Source organism: Schistocerca gregaria, chromosome 1, assembly GCF_023897955.1.
Source record: "Schistocerca gregaria isolate iqSchGreg1 chromosome 1, iqSchGreg1.2, whole genome shotgun sequence".
In the NCBI taxonomy this organism is placed as follows: Eukaryota; Metazoa; Arthropoda; class Insecta; order Orthoptera; family Acrididae; genus Schistocerca; species Schistocerca gregaria.
This window is the reverse complement of record NC_064920.1, coordinates 943,074,177-943,096,666: the sequence shown is the minus strand read 5'-3', so window position 1 is coordinate 943,096,666 and position 22,490 is coordinate 943,074,177. Positions and strand designations below refer to the sequence as shown.

General features: G+C 45.1%; 1 protein-coding gene across 1 annotated transcript in view; it reads right to left on the bottom strand.

Moving 5' to 3' along the window:
- LOC126275984 (uncharacterized) overlaps window positions 1-22,490 on the bottom strand; it is a 448,194-nt gene that overhangs the window by 53,043 nt on the left and 372,661 nt on the right. Inside the window, exon 7 of the mRNA XM_049977243.1 lies at window positions 2,539-2,599. Within this exon, the coding sequence (XP_049833200.1) occupies window positions 2,539-2,599 (61 nt within the window). The remainder of the gene's footprint in view (window positions 1-2,538; window positions 2,600-22,490) is intronic.

The following is a 22,490-nucleotide window of genomic DNA, read 5'->3' as shown; positions in this document are numbered from 1 at the left end:
CTATTATGTTTATATATAGACTGAAGCTACGAATGAAAATTTGTACCAACGCCAGATTTCGAACCCTGGTCTCGTGCTCACTAGGCAGATGCGCTAACTACTACGTCACCCAGGCCTCCTACGCAGGCCTCCACCCCAATCCAAATTTCCATTCACTCTTCAGTTCCCTTGGTATTTGGCACCACATCCCTCAGTAGGGCATCCAACAACGCTATCAATCGATGTCAAACCGAATAATTGCTTGCATAAGGGCCAGAGGTTGATCAATGCGTTATTGACTTGATCAATTTGTGAAGTTCTTTCTCTTGACTAACCCACCCAATTTTCTCAAATTGTAATCACTTGTTTGTCTGTACATGTTCGTTACATCTACCGATTATAATTCCTTCGTGGTCCTTTTTCTTGTCTTAGAGAGTACAATGCAAGATTTCCCCCCCCCCCCCCCCCCCCCATCTGCCGCGACCGCGTGTCGTCCATCCTTTGGGTATACAGATGAATTTGGTAACCACTAAAACCTTGCACAACATGCTTACAAGCAAAAAGGTCGGGAAACCAACAATTCCAAATAACCTTGGTGAAAGGTACCTGGAAGCTGTTACTCAACATGAAAGAAAAGTTTATCTTCCCCACACTTGTGATTACTTGGCACATAGTGCAGAAACGGCCAACGCTAGTCATCAGATCATTAGGGAAAGTGTTTCTATCATCGTAAGACAACGAATGTGTTTAGCGTCTGTAACATGGCTGGCAATCGTGTCGCACACAAAACATGATAATTTATCAACAGCAACATCTATCGGTATGAAGGTCAATAATCAAAAGGAAATCTGTAACACACAGTGGAGAACAAATGTTGTGGCTAGGGGAAATGCGATTCCTACTGTCCTGTTACAACAATCTCGAGGTTATAACAACATTTTAATATTTTTATGAAATTACAAACGACTTGTGCCAGAAGCAATGTACACTGAAGAACTAAAGAAACTGGTACACTTGCCTAATATCGTGTAGAGCCCACGAGAGAACTCAGAAGTGCACAACACGACGTGGCGTGGGCTCGACTAATGTATGAAGTAGTGCTGGAGGGAACTGACACCGTGAATCCTGCAGGGCTGTCCATAAATCCGTAAGAGTACAAGGTGGTGGAGATCTCTTCTAAAGAGCACGTTGCAAGGAATCCCAGATATGCTCAATAACAAACATGTCTGGGGAGTTTGGTAACCAGCGGAAGTGTTTAAACTCAGAAGAGCGATCCTGGAGCCACTCTGTAGCAATTCTGGACGTGTGAGGTGTCTCATTGTCCTGCTAGAATTTCGCAAGTCCGTCGGAATGCACAATGGATGTTAATGGATGCAGGTGACAGACACGTTGCTTACGTACGTGTCGTACCTTGACGTATCAGGATTCCCATATCACAACTGCACACGCCCCAAATCATTACAGAGCTTCCACCAGCTTGAACAGTCCCCTGATGACTTGCAGAGTCCACAGATTCATGTTGTTGTCTCCATACCTCTGCACGTCCATGCACTCGATACAATTTACAGCGCTACAGTCGCAGGTTCGAATCCTGCCTCGGGCATGGATGTGTGTGATGTCCTTACGTTAGTTAGGTTTAAGTAGTTCTAAGTTCTACGGGACTGATAATCTCAGAAGTTAAGTCGCATAGTGCTCAGAGCCATTTGAACAATTTAAAACGAGACTCGTCCAATCGGACATGTTTCCAGTCATCAACAGTCCGATGTCGGTGTTGACGGGCCCAGGCGAGGAGTAAAGCTTTGTGTCGTGCAGTCATCAAGGGTACACGAGTGGGCCTTCGGCTCCGAAAGCCCATATCGATGATGCTTCGTTGAGTGGTTCGCACGCTGACACTTTTTGATGGCCCAGTTTTGAAATTTGCAGACGAGTTGGACTTCTGTCAAGTTGAACGATTCTTTTCAGTGGTCATTGGTTCCGTTCTTGCTGGATCGTTTTTCTGCCGTAGCTATGTGGGAGATTTGATTTTTTACCTGATCCCTGATATTCGCGGTACATTCGTGAAATGGTCGTACGGGAAAATCCCCACTTCATCGTTACCTCGGAGATTTTGCGTCCCATCGCTCATGCACCGACTATAACACCACGTTCAAACTCACTTAAATGTTGATAACCTGCAGTTTTAACAGCAGTAACCGATCTAAAAACTGGGCCAGGCACTTGTTATCTTACATAGGCGTTGCCGACCGCAGCGCCGTGTTCTGCCTGTTTACATCTTCCTGTACTGGAATATGCATGCCTATAACATTTTCTTTGGCGCTTCAGTATACATCCAACGACTGTTATTTAGCTAGTTACTCAGTGTGCTTCAAATACGCAATTACAATGTCTACAGTGATTTCTCTCACGGGTTTCTGACATAGGTAAACCATGCAGTCAAGATGTGAACGTATTAAAATGATACTGAACTATCCTGAATAACATAAAACAACTCACAATAACATATAAGACTTAACAGTCGATTTTTTCCATGAAAAACATATGAATCTGAGTAGAACTCACCTGCAGACGAAATATGCAGTTCTGTTGAGTCCGTGAGTGCAATGAACGCCGATCAGAGAGTCTGCGAAAGAAAGAGACATGGAAGTAAGTTCAGACAATACTGCGCCACAGTTACTGAAGTCATAAGAATGCATTAGCAGTAGAACAGGATTTCAATACACGACACGAGCTGTTGGAGATCATTCATTGATGTGATTTAATAATACGAATAAAAACCTAAACATGGACCGATTTAGCTCCGAATGAAATTTTCAATGTACAGTGGAGGGTGCGCTGGTGTGAAACTTCCTAGCAGATTAGAAGTATGAGGCAGACTGGGACTCGAGTCCTCGATCTTTCTTTGTCTTTCACGAACAAGTTTCAGCTTTTGCTCAGTTTCCACCGAGTGTGAGCAAAGTGTCCTAAACGTAATATAATAACTATCATACAATAATACAATATAATAATTAGTCATAAATGTACAGAATTGCTTGATAGAATAGCAGCAGTCACAAAAATAGGCATCTCAATGTCATTTTGCTGCCGTACATTGCACAATTAGTGATACTTCAGATTTAGTAAAAATTTCGAAAAAAATATAAGGCATCACTACTTTCAGTCTATAATATGGCGCAGGAAATTCTTGCCACCCGCTATTAAAAAAAATTAAAAGTCATATTACGAGAACAGAACCACTGACATATTTGGACTGAAAACATATATGAGCATTCCGAAAGTTTATAGATGCATGTGGTACATATTTTATCGTGAAAGAAATTGAGATAAGAAAAACTGTTCCGCCTATGTAACGAAAAATGTCGTCGCCGATACTAAAAACCTGTAAAATTAATTTAGTAACATTTGAAACAAAATTATTCCATCTTTCCACCTACGAACGCATTTTATTTGTGAGACTCCGTGCGCGGCAGTGCTCTATTACTTGTATGACACCGCCAGGATTTTGGTTCCGACGGCTCGCTTTGATACGACCGAGAGTATTCCCTACCTACCGAAAACTGTTTTTTCCGGCTCATACTGATCCTTCGTCACTGTACTCATCACCCAAATCACCGATATACACTACAGAAAACTGACCGTAGGTACTTTCAGGCCACTATTTACGTTAAAGGCGAGCAAAGTACATTTCAGCGTATGGTTTTGTCAAATCCCACCTTTACTCTAGTATACAACACGACTGTTGTCCGCAGGAAACAATAAATGCATTTTACACAAAATTCGTTCTTGCTATTTTTTGGCCACCATTACACTTTCTGATCAAAAACCAAATGAGTAGAGAAGACAAAGAACGGAAGTCTCTGAGCCAGAATAATGGATTTTTTCCCCGAAATCACCCTGTATTTTCTATCAGTCGGATACTCTCATCGGACGTGGTATCTACTTACAGTTATAAATGCTATCTTTTGTCTGAATCATCGTATTCCGTACGTTTCCGTTTCCATTTATATCCCTTTCTTGGAGAATCAAAACACATGCGCATGCCTAGAGATTCTGCCGAAGTTACTGCACTGTTAATATTAGGCTGATCAGTCAGCAACTTCCGTACCGATACGACAATTTCAGATTGCTTCCGAAGGTCTTTTCGCTCTCTTCGCAGGCCCTTGCTTCTGCATTTCACTCCTTATGAAAGACACGTCATATCACCATTCCACGGAAGACTGAAACCACACTTGCACACGATACTGGACGGAAAAACTGAACATTCAGTTAGCGTTGACTTACTGCACTTTCAACAGTGCGGCATACAACAAGGCTATGACGCGGCCGCATCACAACGCTTAGCACTTGTGGGCTTCAGGAACAGGGTGTGACCTCGGGGTGCCTAATTTCGTGAGTGTCACTTTAGTAGTAGTAGTAGTAGTAGTAGTAGTAGTAGTAGTAAATAGCTGTACGTTAAATGGCACCTGTAGAGACTGCAGTGCAAAGAGGGCTTGTAATTTTATTAATGGCTATTCTTCACGAAATATTTTCTGAAGAATCGCGCACAGGAACAACATGGCTCTTTTGGAATGCACTACACATGTCGTTTCTTTCACATCTGCACCGATTCTTTTCACGCTGGGATCACAATTTTTGGCTACTGCTAGCCGTCCACGTTTCATCTATCGTTTTAAATAGGGGAAGACTTTTCCGGATCTTTGATTTTTATGTACATTATAGACACAAATACAGAGAGAGAGGGGAAAGAGAGAGAGGGGGGAGGAGTAGGGAGAGGGAGAGAGGGGGGAATGAGGAAGGGACGTCTTCCTTTCTCAATGGTATTAACTGTTAATAAGCAACCGTGAACGCAGGAAGACGAGTTAAACCCATTATGTTATCCGTATTGACTACTGTGGTTTGGCAGCCTATATGTAGCATAAGAAACTAGGGTCAAATGAAGTTATTGTTGTTATCTGAGCTGTATCAGCCGAAGAAGACATTCGAGACTGAGACATGTATCTCTTTTCCGATACGATAGGTGTCTATGGTTGACTGTATGAATCAATAACTTGTTCGGACTGACACATTTTTCAGAGAGGCACTTCGGAAGACAACCACAAACAGATAGAGGCGTCAGAACAACAAAGTCACAACAGCGCTCCTCTCCGGGGAAGATGTAGGAAGCCTGCTTCATCATTTACGCCTAGATGGCGCCAGTCAGCATTGGCTATCGGCCGACCGGCTAACAAAACTGTCCCCGTATTAACATAAATTGACACCTCGGACGTCGCCAGCGGATAGCAATCACAGCGGGCACATGTCGCCCGTGGGACGACAACGGCTCGACTAGTCCCCTCCAAAAAACTGAGGACACACACTTCTGGAGACGCTGCCATGTGTGACCTGAACTCGCCCGCGATAGAGCTCTTACGGTAAGAACGATAAGATCGAAATCAAGCCAGGTGAACAGCTCGCTGGGCTCTTCGCTTCCACAAACAGACAAAATGCACAATGTGCTTTCGATCAACCATATTATGATTACAAATCTTCTAATTACTTCACCTCCTGAACGCGAAGGTCAGATCCAGGAGAAAAAAAAAAAAAAAAAAAAAAACATGATAAATATATTCCTTGGCGTTACGTAGTAAATGGAACATGGTATACAAAAGTTTAGATACTGATATTTGTGTCCTTGTGACATTAGTGTAATTGGCATTCAACCGAAGTCTAAAGTATATTTCTGTGTCTAGCGTTAAGTCCCTTTGGCGGACATACTCAGCAGGACATACTCAGCAGCTACACAGATATAGTAAGTTATTTTTAAAATGATTACTTGTCTAGCTATTAGAAGCTGCAGTTATTCAAAAATAAACTTGTTTAGCTAGTCTTAATTGCAATATCGTCCACCCAAACAAGTTAACGTCCGAAAATTGATTGACTATCTCTTTCTCGCCTCTGAGGATGTGTTCTGCAGCGGAGGACCAACCGTTACGCACTGAAACATGTCGTAGACCACGGCCTAATGTTCATAAAATAGTGTCAGTATAGATATAACTAACGACCATGAAAACCTACGTTTTATGATAAATATTACAACGGTAAGTTGAAGAAGTGGACAATGACGCTTCGAACACGATCCCAAGTCCAAAGCAGCAAATGAAATAAGTGCACAGTGCGGTCTCATTTTTATCCTTGTAGATTGTAGATTGTATTCCAAAAATAAACAACATAGAGACAGAAGTGATCACACTTTCTGCAGGACCTGACCATCATTTTGCAGGACAATGCTCAAGCACATACAGTGCAAGGTGTTACTGATTTTTTTGACTGATGGGGCTGCTAAGTGCTATACCACCTACTGCTCTCCCCTGTTTTAAGACCTCGTGTGTTCAACTCGATTTCTAAGCTGAAGGAAACACTTCACGGCATTAGCTTCAGAAATGGTACACATTCGTCGGACAGTAGACCGTGCAGCTCGAACTGTCAACACAACTGGCACTGCTAAGAGTATCCTACGACTTCCCAATCGCTGGTAACGAGTTGTACACAATGCTGGTGACTGCTTTGAAGGTCAGTAAAACTTTGAAACAGGTATCTATTTTGTACGAGATGTAAATAAATAGTTGCCACTATTAAAGTTCCAACCCTCGTATATTGACGTCATAACACTATTGCTGGGTATTACAAATGGGAATGTATTCTACCAAAACTTTTGTGAAAACACGAAAAAGAATAAACATGGTTGAAATTCTATATTACACATTAAGTACATGGTGATGCACAAATGATTACAGAACCGTGCGGATTATCACCGAACACTGCAAAGCCGAGACCTCGAGATATTTCACTTTCTCCATCATATCATCTCTTGTCCCTGACATGAATGTACTGTGGGAAATCGTTTACTGTAACGTTCTATTATGCACAACGATGAGCAGTCCGAAAGACGTAACTAAACTGATGAGATCACGCCTCATTGTACAAGACATGCTTTAATCAACCCACCGATCTCTCTCATTATATGGAAATAAGAACTCTGTCATAACTTTCGTTCAGGGAAGGAAGAGGGGAGGGAAGCAGAGAGAGAGAGAGAGAGAGAGAGAGAGAGAGAGAGAGAGAGCACCTTGGTGCGAAGCCAACAGTTCCAATTTATCGCATGGAACAGTTTTTGTTTAGAAATTCAGTATCGGTACCAAAATTTTATAACTGGTCAATAAGACTAATACCCACGTCTTATAGACGCGCCCCAAATATGACAAGCAGCAAAGTATCAAAGCTTTCGTGTTACAACTATAAGCAGCTTCCTTCAGATTTCATGCACGGAATGAAATTCTTCGTTTATTTAAAAATAAAATCGGGTAAGTTATGACAAACATGAAGTTACCACACGTATTAGTGAAACTGTCCTTCCAGAATCAAAGTAGTACATTCATCCAAAACATTTTGATGATGAAAACCCCGAAAAAGAATAGCAAGCCAAACAGTTGCCCAAAACGTTATGAGAATGGAAACCCAGAAGAAGAAGAAAAAACCAAACATTTGCCGAAAGTAACCATCCTTCCCCTATGAAAAACTACTCTACTTTACACTTCTAACTTTTTACCTTGAACGCGCAATGCGAGAATGCTGTTATTTTGATTTACCTGAAACAACAGCCTCCATCGGAAATAATGAAAATTAGAATAGTTATACCTCATTCGGTATATCAAAATCGAACATTTTGAATGTAGATGTCCTTCGAGGCTGTAGGTGAAAACATTTCGGGTTATTCACCTGCATTACTCCACAGAACATTCGGTTTAGTTCCTACACGATTAGTTCTAGCCTAACACGGACACTAACTGTAAGAGTAACATCCGAAGAACCATATTTTTTTGAGAGATCCTAACTTCCTGTGTGAAGGAAGATCGAGCATATCCTGCAACTGGTTCATTTTCACATGATGTATTTCATTTAAAAAATGAAATACGTTTTATAAAATGCAAGATACACAATATTCGAAAGTATATAAAGCGGGCCTCCTCCGGTTGCAAGCCGTGCTCTGATCTGCTAACATAACTCCTACAAAAGGATACTGAGCATGCATACTCTCTTCAGATCATTCGTGTTCCGTACGAGATACATCGAAACTTTTATTTAGCCCCTCGAAATGAAATTATGTACTTGATGTCAGTGGAAAGAGGTTACCAATGATAAAATGGCGCATTTGAAAGCCAGTTTCACTCATTTCAGCGTCGAGCAAATACTCTCTCGTAGCCAAGTAACACAGCAGCAGCGCGCTATCTTACTGAAAAATAAAATCATCACTCTCTTCTTTCCGTAATTGTGGAAAACGCTAGAGCCTTAAAATAGAACATTTCGAAGCCTGTTTTCTGTGAAAAGGCGATAGACCTTTTCGTACCAAACCGCACAGTAATAATTTATCTTAGGGTAATATCTGGCACATTCAGATACAGCGTGGACTGATTTTTAAAGGCCAACGCTGTCTCGTAAATGCTACAGAGGAAAGCATAATGTCGTCAATTACAATCTAGTGCGTAGGGAAAGTAACATCCTCTTTTCTCCAGGCTTAGTAGCAAGAGATCAAACTGCTGACTTTTTCCTCGTCAACTTCATTATCTAGTGCTCCCTAAGCTGCAGTTTGTGCCGCTTTAGTGCTAAACGTCGTCATAACTAGTATCCGAAGAGTTTATCAGGGTACCAGACGCTCTGCCTGCCTGACATTTAGCGGTGCATAAGCAACGCTTTTCGTGAATATGTTAGATCTAAGCGCCGATTTCCTGGATAGTGAGCGGTGCGAAGTCATGTCGTTGGCGAATATCATTGCCCACACTTTCAATAGATTAATACGAGTAAGGATGGAAAATTAACCCACAATAATTTTTCCCCTGGAATGTTGACATTTCACAGCTATATAGTTGGAAGTTTGCAGTACAGAAGGTATTTTGTTTCAACGTAGAGTTCTAACGAGAGAAGTCTGAACTACGAAACAAACATGGCGCGCATGTTACTATCGTCAACTGGGTGACGAGCAGCGAAGTGTAATCCGATATTTGTCGGACAAAGGACATTAAGTGAGTGAAATTCACAGGAACATGCGTGGTCGTGTATGGGGACGACTGTATGGATCGTAGCAACGTCTCCAGGCAGCGTGCATTCTTCTAAGAGCACCGGGTGAATCTTAGTGATCTGCCACGCTCCGGGCGGCCGGTAACAGCTGCAACTCCGCAGAATGTCGGAGCCATCGAGGCAGCAATTTTGAACGACCACCGTGTTCAACTGCGAACCTTATCGCAACACGATGCAGTGTACGATATTGTTCACGACACGCTGAAATTTCTTAAAGTTAGTGCTCGATAGGTGCCTGAGAACCTGACATATCCACAAGGACCAGCGATCGATGATAAGCTTGGTTCAATCACGCGTCAGGCCGCATGACTTTCTCAAAGGAATCGTCACAGGTGATCACTCGTGGGCGTACCACTACACGCCCGAAACCAAACAGGCCTCTACGGAGTGGAAACATGCTGGTTCTGCAGTACGAAAAAATTCAATGTGGCTCAGTCTGACAGGAAAAGCATAAGGCAGTGTTCTGGGATATGCATGGTGTGTTTTGGGTGGACTTTGCTAAATGCTGCAGTCTACTTTAAATCTTAGGTTAAGTTGCGTCGTGTCCTTCGTGACAAACGCCTCAATATTATCGCTGACGGTGTAAAACTTGTTCACGGCAATGCTCGCCCCCATGTTGCTGCTCCTGTTCGTGAAAACATCGCCAAATATGGGTGGGAGGTGCTCCAGCGTCCAGTCCGGACCTTGCACCGTTTGACTTTTATCTGTTTGGTACCATGAAGAAATTCCTGGGCGACCAACGTTTTGTGACAGATGCGGAAGTGATGGCTATGAACACTATGGGACTTAACATCTGTGGTCATCAGTCCCCTAGAACTTAGAACTACTTAAACCTAACTAACCTAAGGACATCACACACATCCATGCCCGAGGCACGATTCGAACCCGCGACCGTGGCGACCGCGCGGTTCCAGACTGTAGCGCCTAGAACCGCTCGGCCACTCCAGCCGGCCTTTCAGCAATTAGTGAGTGGACTGAGAGAATCACAGAAATGAAAGAAGGGGAGAAACACTTTGAGCCGTATTATTACAACAGGCACAATAGTCAAGAAGAGATATCATGCACAGAAGCTAAATGTAGTGTCAACAGGGCAGAATTTTTGAGTGATGTGGACGGAAGTATTATCAGCTCCAGTTGTTTGCACGTCCCTCGTCATTTTACAAACTACAATAAACTTGTAATCTGTTTCTTAGAATTCTAGGCAATTATACAACGATTCACAAATAATGGCGGATTGAGAGACAGACGGGGATTGCAGTGTTGCGCTTCTAGCTACGGTTATGACTCTATAGGTTCTACACGTGCTTGTCTCTCGAAACCACGTGGTTATCCTGCAAATTATGTCTCTCGTTTGCTTATACAGAACTTTTCACTTACCAACACTATCAGTGGCGACAGCTCGCTAGAAATGGAATAAAAATTCACTAAATGACTGGCTACGATTACTTTTAATGCTAGCCTAAGCCCTTCTGCGGCAGGGCAAAGTCAACCGTTTGACGCCGGTTGAAGATGTTATTGTCCCACTGAGAGAGGTGGGGCGAGTGGCGCCAACGACGGGGCGGAGCTGGGTTCGAGGCCGCTGCCGCCGCCGCTGCCGTCGCGTGGGGCCCCATCAGTCAAAGGCGGCGGCTACCGCTGTTTGTTATCGGCGGTCGCAGCATCAATCTCGGCGCTGTCCGCGGCTGCGTGGCCACACAGCACGCGGCTGCTCGCCTCGCCTCGCTCTTTCCGGCGCATAATGAGCTCGCTAGGGCCAGCGGCTGTTTATTCAGGCGGCGCGGCCGGCGTGCCAGCCCGGCCACCGCTTCCGACTCTCTCGGCTGTCCAGGCCGCTGAAGAGGTCAGCATCCTTACTGCCACTGCCGCTGCCGTGCCGTGCCCACCACGGCGGACGTCTGTTCACAGTACAATATTATGGTGAGCTGACTCATCCGCATTAAGATCTCTTCTGGACTTTTAAACACATTATTGTTTTCAGCTATATGCCACCATGTTGCTACTGCACTTTTCTAAAATGTCCTAATCGTTTTCTATTAGACAGTCATATCGGTCTCTCCGTATCTCCTGGAATCCAGCAGCGAACTCCCTTGGATCACGACCACCGATTTACCTAGCTACATGTCCCAAAAGGTCCCACTTAATTTTCATTCCGTTCACAACGACGTCTTCCATCCATTCTGTTCCCTAACCCACTTGTTTCTTTTCCTGTGTCTCCTAGCAGTTCTCAACGTGTACTTCTCTCCTCTTCTCGCTGAGCCATCCTCCGTATTTACTTGGTCACTGCATCGAAAGTCCCTATTTCGCTGCGGTAAGTCAATACTGATAACAAGACCGATTCTCTGCTTTCCGCTTTACACACATGGAAAGCTTGGTTTTGAGAATTCTACTTAATTTAGCGTAGCATCCCACGCTCAGTTCCACTTGTGGATGGTACACGAGAATGGCGTCTGTCGCTGAAAGAGCCAATTTTTCAAATTTTCATGTAATCGTCATTAACAACATGTGAGTGAGACATACTTTGTGTGTGACTCGTCCTACCACATGTACCCTCGAAAACTTGAGAGTCGGCTCTTCCGTCATGAACTATACATTCCTGGGAACGTGTCAGAGTGGCGTTTTTTTTATCGTCTGCGTGATTTTTCGCGGTAAATGAGGATGCCGAAGCACAGCTGCAAATCTTTACTATAAATCTTGTTCTATCTGTCCTTTAGTCCAAGGTGGAAAGGGTCTCAGAGCGAAGAAACATACCCACAATGGGTCAGACGACGGTCTAGCAAAGGAACTCCACTGTGTATGAATTACCCCTTCTTCCATTAAATCTACTTCAGCACATGCTCTCTCCACAACTAAGTTTATGTGTTCAACAAAATCTTCTCGGTTTTCAATCCGCGTCATTTCGAATACAAAACTCGAGCTTTTCGATAACTGTCTCCGCCATCGTCATCAGGAGTTGATATCAGCGAATGCCGGGTGGGTTGCACAGTGTTCTGCTTATATGGATGGAATGGCAACGTCGGGAACCATTCACAGGGAACCGGAGTGGCGCATGCGCGGAAGACAAGTTGGACAGACAGCTTCTAGCGGCTTCCACGGCACATGGCGCGAGCGGCTGGCGCCACGTTTGAGTTTGAAACAGTCCCTCCCGCGTGCCTACAACCGTCAAGCCTAAGTCTTTGCTTTCGCTCAATATCCAAAACCCAGCCCTGTGCCCTACTAAGGGTGTACGCCTGGTCTCTGTTGAAGCAGTTGCTATTCTAAATTTCGGCCGATTTTTTAATAACAGAATCCCAGTATGATGGCCTTTGAGGCAAAATGCTCGTTTTTTCAAATTGTATGTTATACCCGTTTTCTCGGCAATGTTCGGCCACGTCCGACTTCTCAAATTCCCTTTGTCTGATATGTTGTGAATGGAATGCTCTGCACAATTCTCGGCAACAGTGCGAATGATTTGACCATGTAATTGCTACCACATTCAAAGGGGACACCATACATGTGCTTCAAATGCTGAAATTGTGACTCTAGATGATCGTCGTCAGAAATCTTTGCGCTGTGTACTAATGCGTCCCGTACCGCTTTTGTGTGTACATGGTGGTGAACATTGTTTGCGTTTAAGTTCCCGTCAGTGTGCGTAGATTTCTTGTACAGCGAATGACATGCCGTTCGACTAAAACATCCAAGAACGGAAGCTTGCCATCCCTCTGCAACTCGACAGTAAATTTTATGTTGAGATGGACACCGTTCATGTGATCTACAAACTGCTGCGTTCGACAAGAGGCTACATCAAGAAGGTGTTGTGCACGTACCATGGGCAGCAAGATGATCGCAACCTTGCAGGGTTCAGAGCTTGCTCCACAAAGAGCTCCACAAAGAGCTCCACAAAAAAGTTCGCGAGGCCGGAGACAGTGGGGATCCAATGGCTATGCCGTGTCATCTCGTAATATTCGCTGCGGTACAGAAAGTACGTTGTCGTTAAGGCATGGCGGAACAGCTTGACGATCTCAGGTGGAAGCTCCAGTGTGTCTTGTACCGGCATTCTCGTAAAAAGTGAGACAACGTCCAGGCTAACGATTATGTCGTTTTGGCCTACCTTCATTTTTCTGAGGGTCTCAACGAATGACTGCGAGTTAATAACGTGATATTGGCAGTGCCCCAATTTGGGTGCTGATAACCCCGCCAGACACATGCGTTTACGTGGTCTCTACACCTTAATCTTACAGGACTCTTATCCCGCCGTAATGGATTATTCTGACTGATATCAGTAGTCAAATAATATTAGCTTAGCACCGCGTGAATGAATGATCGTGGGCTAAGGGAGTTCGCTTTTAGATTTAAAATAATCAGAAGATCGATATGACGATCTGATAAACGATGGGAGAATGAAATTAGAAGACGTGCAGTAGCAATTTGGATGCCTAGACATTATTTTGAAACGTAGCTGCCAATAATCCTTGGGCAGAAATTTGAATATGTGACACATAGAAACAATTTTCTAATAATGCGATATCATATGTCGCTGCCGAAGCACTAGAATACATATGCCCCGTATGGTCCAGGTCAGCACATGCGGAACAAGTCAATCCAAGTCTAAAGGACACGTGCTGACTAACAACGGGATGCATGAAATCCACGACACTTGGAAAATCATTGGATTTCCAGGTCCTCAAGAGCAAAACTAATGTTTTCCAATAGCATAACAAACATGAATCAGTAATTCAGGGCTGTATTCCTGTGAATTTGTCGTTCGACCATTCTAAGATGGTTGGTTGGTTTGGGGAAGGAGACCAGACAGCGTGGTCATCGGTCTCATCGGATTAGGGAAGGTTAGGTTAGTGTTTTTTAGCGTCCCATCGACAACGAGGTCATTAGAGACGGAGCGCAAGCTCGGGGTTAGGGAAGGACGGGGAAGGAAATCGGCCGTGCCCTTTCAAAGGAACCATCCCGGCATTTGCCTGAAACGATTTAGGGAAATCACGGAAAACCTAAATCAGGATGGCTGGAGACGGGATTGAACCGTCGTCCTCCCGAATGCGAGTCCAGTGTGCTAACCACTGCGCCACCTCGCTCGGTGATTAGGGAAGGACGGGGAAGGAAGTCGGCCGTGCCCTTTCAGAGGAACCATCCCGGCATTTGCCTGGAGTGATTTAGGGAAATCACGGAAAACATAAATCAGGAAGGCCGGACGCGGGATTGAACCGTCGTCCTCCCGAATGCGAGTCCAGTGTCTAACCACTGCGCCACCTCGGTCGGTTCTTCTAAGAAACTAGGGCGATCTGTACATCTTTCGTATCACATCGTATGCTTTCCATTACTTTATGAAGAAATATATCCATGGCAGAGACAGGCGAATATTCAGACTTGGAACAACTTTGAAATATAGAAGGGTATTGGTCGCACAATTCTTTATTGAGCGTTAGGTGTTACAAAATTTCATCATTAGATGAAGCTGCGTGCCAGCTTCCGTCTCATGATACAATTTTGAAACACGTAACGCTTAATAAAGAATTGTGCGACGAATAACTTTCTATACTTCAAAGTTGTGCCAAATGGTATGCTTTGTTCTCCAGGGACTTACTGTTTGCATCTACGACGTGAGACGCCAGTTCATTCCCACATTCGATATAACCTCGCCGAACGAAATATTAATCACCCCCTTAAAAGAGCGCGCTGACCGCTTTGGAGCTCTGTACATGGTATAGGACTGGAACAGACAGTCATGTGACCTCCACCGCTGACGTAACACATGGCAGTGAAGTTGTTTGTATGTGGCAGTTGACTGTATGGAGACAACGCAGAAAGATCGGTTAACGTCACAGAATGGCTGAAAGAAGCTGCTACGTTCAGACGAACACGTTATCACACCGCGAGTGATGATGTCCGCCTTGGTGAATCAAAGCAGGCTCTCCGACGAGTCGAAAGCAACGGTTTACCACCACTCGAAGCTTTGCAACACGGCCTAAGAACAGTGGTCGCAGAAAGATACTGACCGACAAGAACCAGAGGCTAGAGTCACAATTTATCAAGGACAAGTCTCCCAGTGAATGAAGGTCCATTTCCCGAGCGATCATTCCGAAGGAAACTGCAATGCTCATGTGGAGTCGATACCTCCCAAAAGGCACAACAGCACTTTCAACTGGTCGGCTTCATTGCGCTAAGCAACACACAGTCTTCATAGTAGCTGACTGGAGGCATGTACTGTGGACTGAGACGAAATGATCCTACGGTATTGATGGATGGGAAGATCGGCCGCCGAGTTGCAAGTCTTTTCAGTCCTGCCCAATTATTCGGGCTTGGCATACGTGATTTATTGAAACAGATAATGTTCTTCATAAAAAGGGGTGCGGATCGCCCATCTGTTTCAGATGCCAACGTGGGCAAGGCACGACAGAGATTTGCAACAAGTCCGACAAAATCGGAGCATACAGCGCCAGTAGAAGAAATCAGACGATCAAAAGTGAACAACGTCTTGAATAAGAGATCACGGCTATATCTCTACAAGGTGCAGCTGCTTCAGGCATAAAAGCCCACGGAAAAGATGTTTCTCCGATGAGGCAACTTTTTATGTATGCGACAAACTGAACCGTCATAACGTTCCTCATGCTACACGTGGAAAGGAAGGGGACAGTCCCATGGTCAATGTTTGGTGTCGTGATGTTTACCTGGACCCATTACAAGAGTTGGCTCTCCCACAACTGGAACACCTGCAACCTGACTTCATATTAAGGCGGTATGGATCATCACCACACTGCTCCCTAAATATTCGGCAATTTCTAGATGAAACGTTTCCGGATAGGTGGATTGGACGAGACGGTCGAAATCGATTGCCGCCACGATCCCCTCACCACACACCACTAGATTTCTTCCTGTCGCGTTTTTTAAAGGATCTGTTCTACGCTACCAAGTTTATAGAGATCTACAGAACTTCAAGGCACGCACTTGCAACGCATTTGAACGTGTCACCGTGGATATCTCGAACCGTACGCGGAAAGAAATGGAATTCCAACTAGACATTATCCGAGCCACTAAGGATGCACACATTGATGTGTATGAATGGGAAAACAAAATTTAACGAGTTATCTTGTCACATGTTGAAAACCATTTATTAAAATCTGGTATTGTCTTAAAGATATTGAAGTCTCAAGTTGTAAAGGTAATTCGTGGATACCCTGTGGTTCAGATCTGAGGCGGTTCTGTGATGTTTTGAGAGTGCCTTGCGCACGTCTTGAGCCCAGCCAGTCACGTAACCGTAAACACAGCGAACCAGGATTATTTGAACGCACTTGATAGCTACGTACTGCCGTTTTCCTACACCTTCATGATGAGTATGCTGTGGACAGTCTCGTCTTGCAGGGTGACAACAATATCGTTTACAGGTCTGCGCCTATACGTTCCTGTTTTACAAACGCTCAGGCACCCCGTACCACCTCGACCAGCCCGCTAAAGCACTCGAGAATCGCACAGAAAATGTCCGCGACTATCTGGGACAGTGGTTGAAACGTAGCACTCAGCATTCCGGCGGTTCTGTAGCTCGAATCACCAATGAGGGGATTCATCTGAACACGGCAGACCTAAAGAAACTTGCTGACTTTCCTCCTCGATGAACTGACGCCACTATCAAGTCTAGAGACTGTGTTCCCCGCTATTAGAGTTATGTCTCCTGTGAAGACTAAGTTTTTGTGTATTGTGTTTAGGATCCAACAGGTAACATAACGAAGTGCAGTGGCGTTCACTGTACCTAGCGAACAGGGTTCCTACGTGATTCTGCAAACCTCTTCTTCGACTCTGCAACACAAATTAAGACACAGCAACAGAAATCAGTGGGTGAACAAATACGGCATTCGGTAGCGAGTAGAATATCGTGTAGTGCAGACTTTCCTAAACGGCCGGTAATGTGGGTGGGAGGCGGCGCCTCCACTTGTTGCGACATGGCGGCGCTTTATCGCCGGCCACCGCTCGCGTCGGCGTAAATCTCAGCAGCGCAGCACTGCGCCGTGCCCACCCCGGACAACATTCCTACGGAGGCTCGCCACGTCAGCGCCCCGGCGATTTCTCACACCTCGGCCTGTTCACGGCTTACACTACGGAGATTTACAGCGACGCCCGCTCAATGACAATCTTTTTTTTAAGAAAAAGTGCCATTCTTATTTGGAAGGAACATATCACGACGAAAAGCAAGTGCTTTTCAACACTGAGGTCGCGCCCAACTATCTCGGACCAGCCTTAGGTTTGTTTTATTACTCTTTTACTGGCCATCTCCGGGGGACTACACCACGCACCACCCGCTACGTCTTGCGACCATCGTTTCCTCCCAGTTCGTTTTTGGCTACGACTCTGATGATCATGTAATGCACACAGCGTTCCACAGAGCACTGAATTATCTGCTGTATAACGAGTCAGCTGGAGTCCATGCCATATCTTAGCAGTTCCCTAAAACCAGTGGAATGCCGTACGTGCATTGGATTAAATTACATGTTCTCCACAGTTCCTGAAGCAGAAAAACTCAGTATCATGTCAAGAGAAAAACAACTGTGATCATTACACTATGAAGAATGAACGGATGTATAAATATGAAATCTATGGAAAAGGTGCTATTTTAGACGCCAAATGGCGTTCATTTAAACTGGGCGAGATTCCGCTGTCGGCAAACTGGACTCAATTTGTGAGGGCGGCGGTTCAAACCACCGTTCAACCATTCAGATTTAAGACACAGACAAATGCCAGGAGGGTTTCTTTGAAAACAGCATGCCTGATTTCGTTCCTCATCCTTCGCCAAACTGAGTTCGTGGTCCGTCTCTAAACCCCTTTTACACTAACGACTTTCTTGTATCAATTGATTACTCGAGGCAAGTGGACTACTACAGCGTCCCTTTACTGAGTATCGTGTGATTCGAATGGTCACTTTGGTTTGCACGTCAGCGTCACAACTGCGCAAGTTGTGAAAGCTGAATAGTGAATTTGATGTTATGAAAGATGACCCTTTCTACGAAAAGGGCTAAATATAGTAACAAAATATAGGAAGTAGCAATGACAATAGAATTTTTTAATGACCAAAGCAGAATTCATAGCGTAACTTCTTGTCAAACGTCGCGTAATAAATTCTTTACAAACCCGAGAACTGAAAGAATATGGTAAGTGTCATCCAAACATAAAAGAACAGATACGTTTATTTGTTCGATAAAATATATTCTTGCAAACGTATCGCACATCAAACAATATACAGAAGGCAGCAAATAACGCCTTTTTGCTTTATCCATTGTATTTTGTTTATTTTCTAAGTGCCAAATGACAACGACAATTACTTTTCTTGAAAACGCGTTTATATATTTACGTTCTTATATATAAACATACTGTAGGCTTTTTCTGTGTTAAACGCAAATACCAACACGGTTGCAGATATTTCGTCTCTCTTGTATGAGTACGCTAGTAGGAAAAATACCAGGGCCTACTGAAACTCTTTCCACTGTGTCACGCAAACAAATCAAACACAAGAAAGATTACGAAGACACGAAAGCACAAAATCCATTTCTATAACAGGAGTGACCTCGACCCGAACAGGTTAACTTACGATGTTAGCAGACGCCGTCACAGGTCGCTGTTTCTGCGCATGAGCAGCAAACTCGGAAACTCCACACTCGGCGCAATCTGTAGCCCATTGACGTCATACCAAGACTTCCGTCTTGGTTGGTTACCGATTTACACATAGGCAGGCACTTCGAGCAATCAATGTTGACCACAAAGTCGCTCGTATAAATATTTTCGTCGCCTCTTAGACGTTAAATCTTCACCTTCTTTCTTCCTTCTTTTAAAAATTAAATGCAAGCAAAATAAATGGATAGCGTTGTAGATGCACAGTAAAAAAATTGCAGATACTGCAAACCTATATCTATGCCGAGCATTGTCACACCCGTACGCATTTCAATCTGCGGTCTGCAGAACACACAATTCTATAGCGCATAGTAGCTGGTCCAGGAAGCGTGACACTAACAGCAATAAACGCCCGGTTGACTAGCTGGTGCCAGAGGTTCAGTTCATAGCAGCACGACAATCACGAAAGGTGAGCAAGATATTGCTGAAGAGGGGCAGTCCGCTGAAGGTTTATCCGCTACGGATGACGTACGATATGCTCAGTGACACAACCGCAGCTACGTAATACGACTTCGAGTGACACATGGTAGCCTCACGCTCGTATACCGCTGACAGGATTTATACAGAGAAAAATAGGAAGAAAAATGAAGGAGCACTGGTCGAAAACCAGCTTGACATCAGAAACGCAAAGACAACAGAAATGTAATCTGATCTTTCCGGACATTTCCGCAATGGGAGTATGCTCTGTTGAAGCTTCCTGGCAGATTAAAATTTGTGCAGCTCCAAGGATTCGAACCTAACGGAAGAATCATGGTTTTCTCACAGCTTCCATCTTCCGATCAGTACTTCTCCCTCCTACCTTTCCCAATCCTAGGAAGCTCTACTGCGTATCTTCCTGGACTGGCACACCTGGTAGAAAATATACTATGGAGAATGGCTCCATTACAGCCTAGAAATTGTTTACACAATAAAACCAACAGAACAGAGGTACTGCTACACAGAATATGTGACGCCAGTCTTTTAGTAGAGACTTGGACCCGCCGTTGGTAAGAACATTGTCTTCGAGGGGACTGCTAACGTGACTTTCAAATCTCAAAGAAAAAATTAGAATGAAGTCATGTGCACGGCATTTGCATTTACAGAAATTCTTTGACCGTATAAGTTGCAATAAGATGAGGGAAACTGTAACAAAAACTAGATAAGATTCAGAGAGAAATGAATACCTAAAATACACTCCTGGAAATTGAAATAAGAACACCGTGAATTCATTGTCCCAGGAAGGGGAAACTTTATTGACACATTCCTGGGGTCAGATACATCACATGATCACACTGACAGAACCACAGGCACATAGACACAGGCAACAGAGCTTGCACAATGTCGGCACTAGTACAGTGTATATCCACCTTTCGCAGCAATGCAGGCTGCTATTCTCCCATGGAGACGATCGTAGAGATGCTGGATGTAGTCCTGTGGAACGGCTTGCCATGCCATTTCCACCTGGCGCCTCAGTTGGACCAGCGTTCGTGCTGGACGTGCAGACCGCGTGAGACGACGCTTCATCCAGTCCCAAACATGCTCAATGGGGGACAGATCCGGAGATCTTGCTGGCCAGGGTAGTTGACTTACACCTTCTAGAGCACGTTGGGTGGCACGGGATACATGCGGACGTGCATTGTCCTGTTGGAACAGCAAGTTCCCTTGCCGGTCTAGGAATGGTAGAACGATGGGTTCGATGACTGTTTGGATGTACCGTGCACTATTCAGTGTCCACTTGACGATCACCAGAGGTGTACGGCCAGTGTAGGAGATCGCTCCCCACACCATGATGCCGGGTGTTGGCCCTTTGTGCCTCGGTCGTATGCAGTCCTGATTGTGGCGCTCACCTGCACGGCGCCAAACACGCATACGACCATCATTGGCACCAAGGCAGAAGCTACTCTCATCGCTGAAGACGACACGTCTCCATCCGTCCCTCCATTCACGCCTGTCGCGACACCACTGGAGGCGGGCTGCACGATGTTGGGGCGTGAGCGGAAGACGGCCTAACGGTGTGCGGGACCGTAGCCCAGCTTCATGGAGACGGTTGCGAATGGTCCTCGCCGATACCCCAGGAGCAACAGTGTCCCTAATTTGCTGGGAAGTGGCGGTGCGGTCCCCTACGGCACTGCGTGCATCCGTGCGTCGCTGCGGTCCGGTCCCAGGTCGACGGGCACGTGCACCTTCCGCCGACCACTGGCGACAACATCGATGTACTGTGGAGACCTCACGCCCCACGTGTTGAGCAATTCGGCGGTACGTCCCACCCGGCCTCCCGCATGCCCACTATACGCCCTCGCTCAAAGTCCGTCAACTGCACATACGGTTCACGTCCACGCTGTCGCGGCATGCTACCAGTGTTAAAGACTGCGATGGAGCTCCGTATGCCACGGCAAACTGGCTGACACTGACGGCGGCGGTGCACAAATGCTGCGCAGCTAGCGCCATTCGACGGCCAACACCGCGGTTCCTGGTGTGTCCGCCGTGATGTGCGTGTGATCATTGCTTGTACAGCCCTCTCGCAGTGTCCGGAGCAAGTATGGTGGGTCTGACACACCGGTGTCAATGTGTTCTTTTTTCCATTTCAAGGAGTGTATATATGAAGTAGGAGTGAAAGTGGAATAGCAAGGACTATAACATCATGTTTACAAGGGCGTAAAGCGGAACCGCTAAAATAATTGTGCAGCAGGAATGTTAAGGTTCTCAGACGACACAAAACTGCCGCCTGTAAGAAAGAAAGACTTAGAACTTATCACTCCCGAGTCTGCTGAGATGATTAATGCGACGCGGGACGTTATTGTAGCTGTTAGCACGTCAATATCCAGCGTCTGGCGGAGTCTACGTGACATAATATGCTAGGTTCTTGTAAGGGTTACAAGCTTTCCAGAGACGTCACGCATTCTTCCTGCAACACGGCGTGCAGAACTATTATTTAGATCGCTTCTGCCAGGAGGCATCACTTACACAAAAGCACGATTAGCGTGAAAATTGGATGACCAATTAGAATGCCCACGTGTAAGTAAAAAACACTCATAATTCTGCACCTGCGAGTTGGTTTGCTAAAAGGTCTCAGTATTTAAAAACCGTCAGAGCTGTTTGGACCTCACGAACTCTTGGTCAGCAACTACACTGGGAATAGAGGGTGAGTCGTAGGCCATCTGTGGCGATTGCAACAATGAAACTTTTCTGAAGCCAAAAAGCTAGTCATCTACAGCAATCGTCAAACTTATTCTTCCAGTATGGAAAGAACACACATAAAAAGTTGTGGGGAAGGCTAACCAAAAACTGTGTTTTACTGGCAGGACATTCAGAAAATGTAACAGTTCTACTAAAGAAACTGCTTACACTACGCTTGTCCGCCCTCTTTTGGAATACTGCTGCGCGGTGTGGGATCCTTAACAGATAGGATTGACAAAGTACATCAGAAAAGATCAAAAACTGGCAGCACGTTTTGTATTGTTGCGAAATAGGGAAGAGAGTGTCACTTAAATAATACAGGATTTGGGTTGGACATCATTGTATTGTATTGTATTGTATTGTATGTTAACCGGGGGCCTAGAAACGAAGGAGAGGCTCCGTCCCCGCCGCAGCCGCAGTGGTCCACAACCCCACAACGACTACCGCAGTCCACTTAACCACTCCGCGGCTCTACAGCGAACCACTCTTTCAGGGTTAATGTGCGGTTCGGTCCAGGGTGGACCCTCCCACCCCAGGGAACGTCTCACACCAGACGAGTGTAACCCCTATGTTTGCGTGGTAGAGTAATGGTGGTGTACGCGTACGTG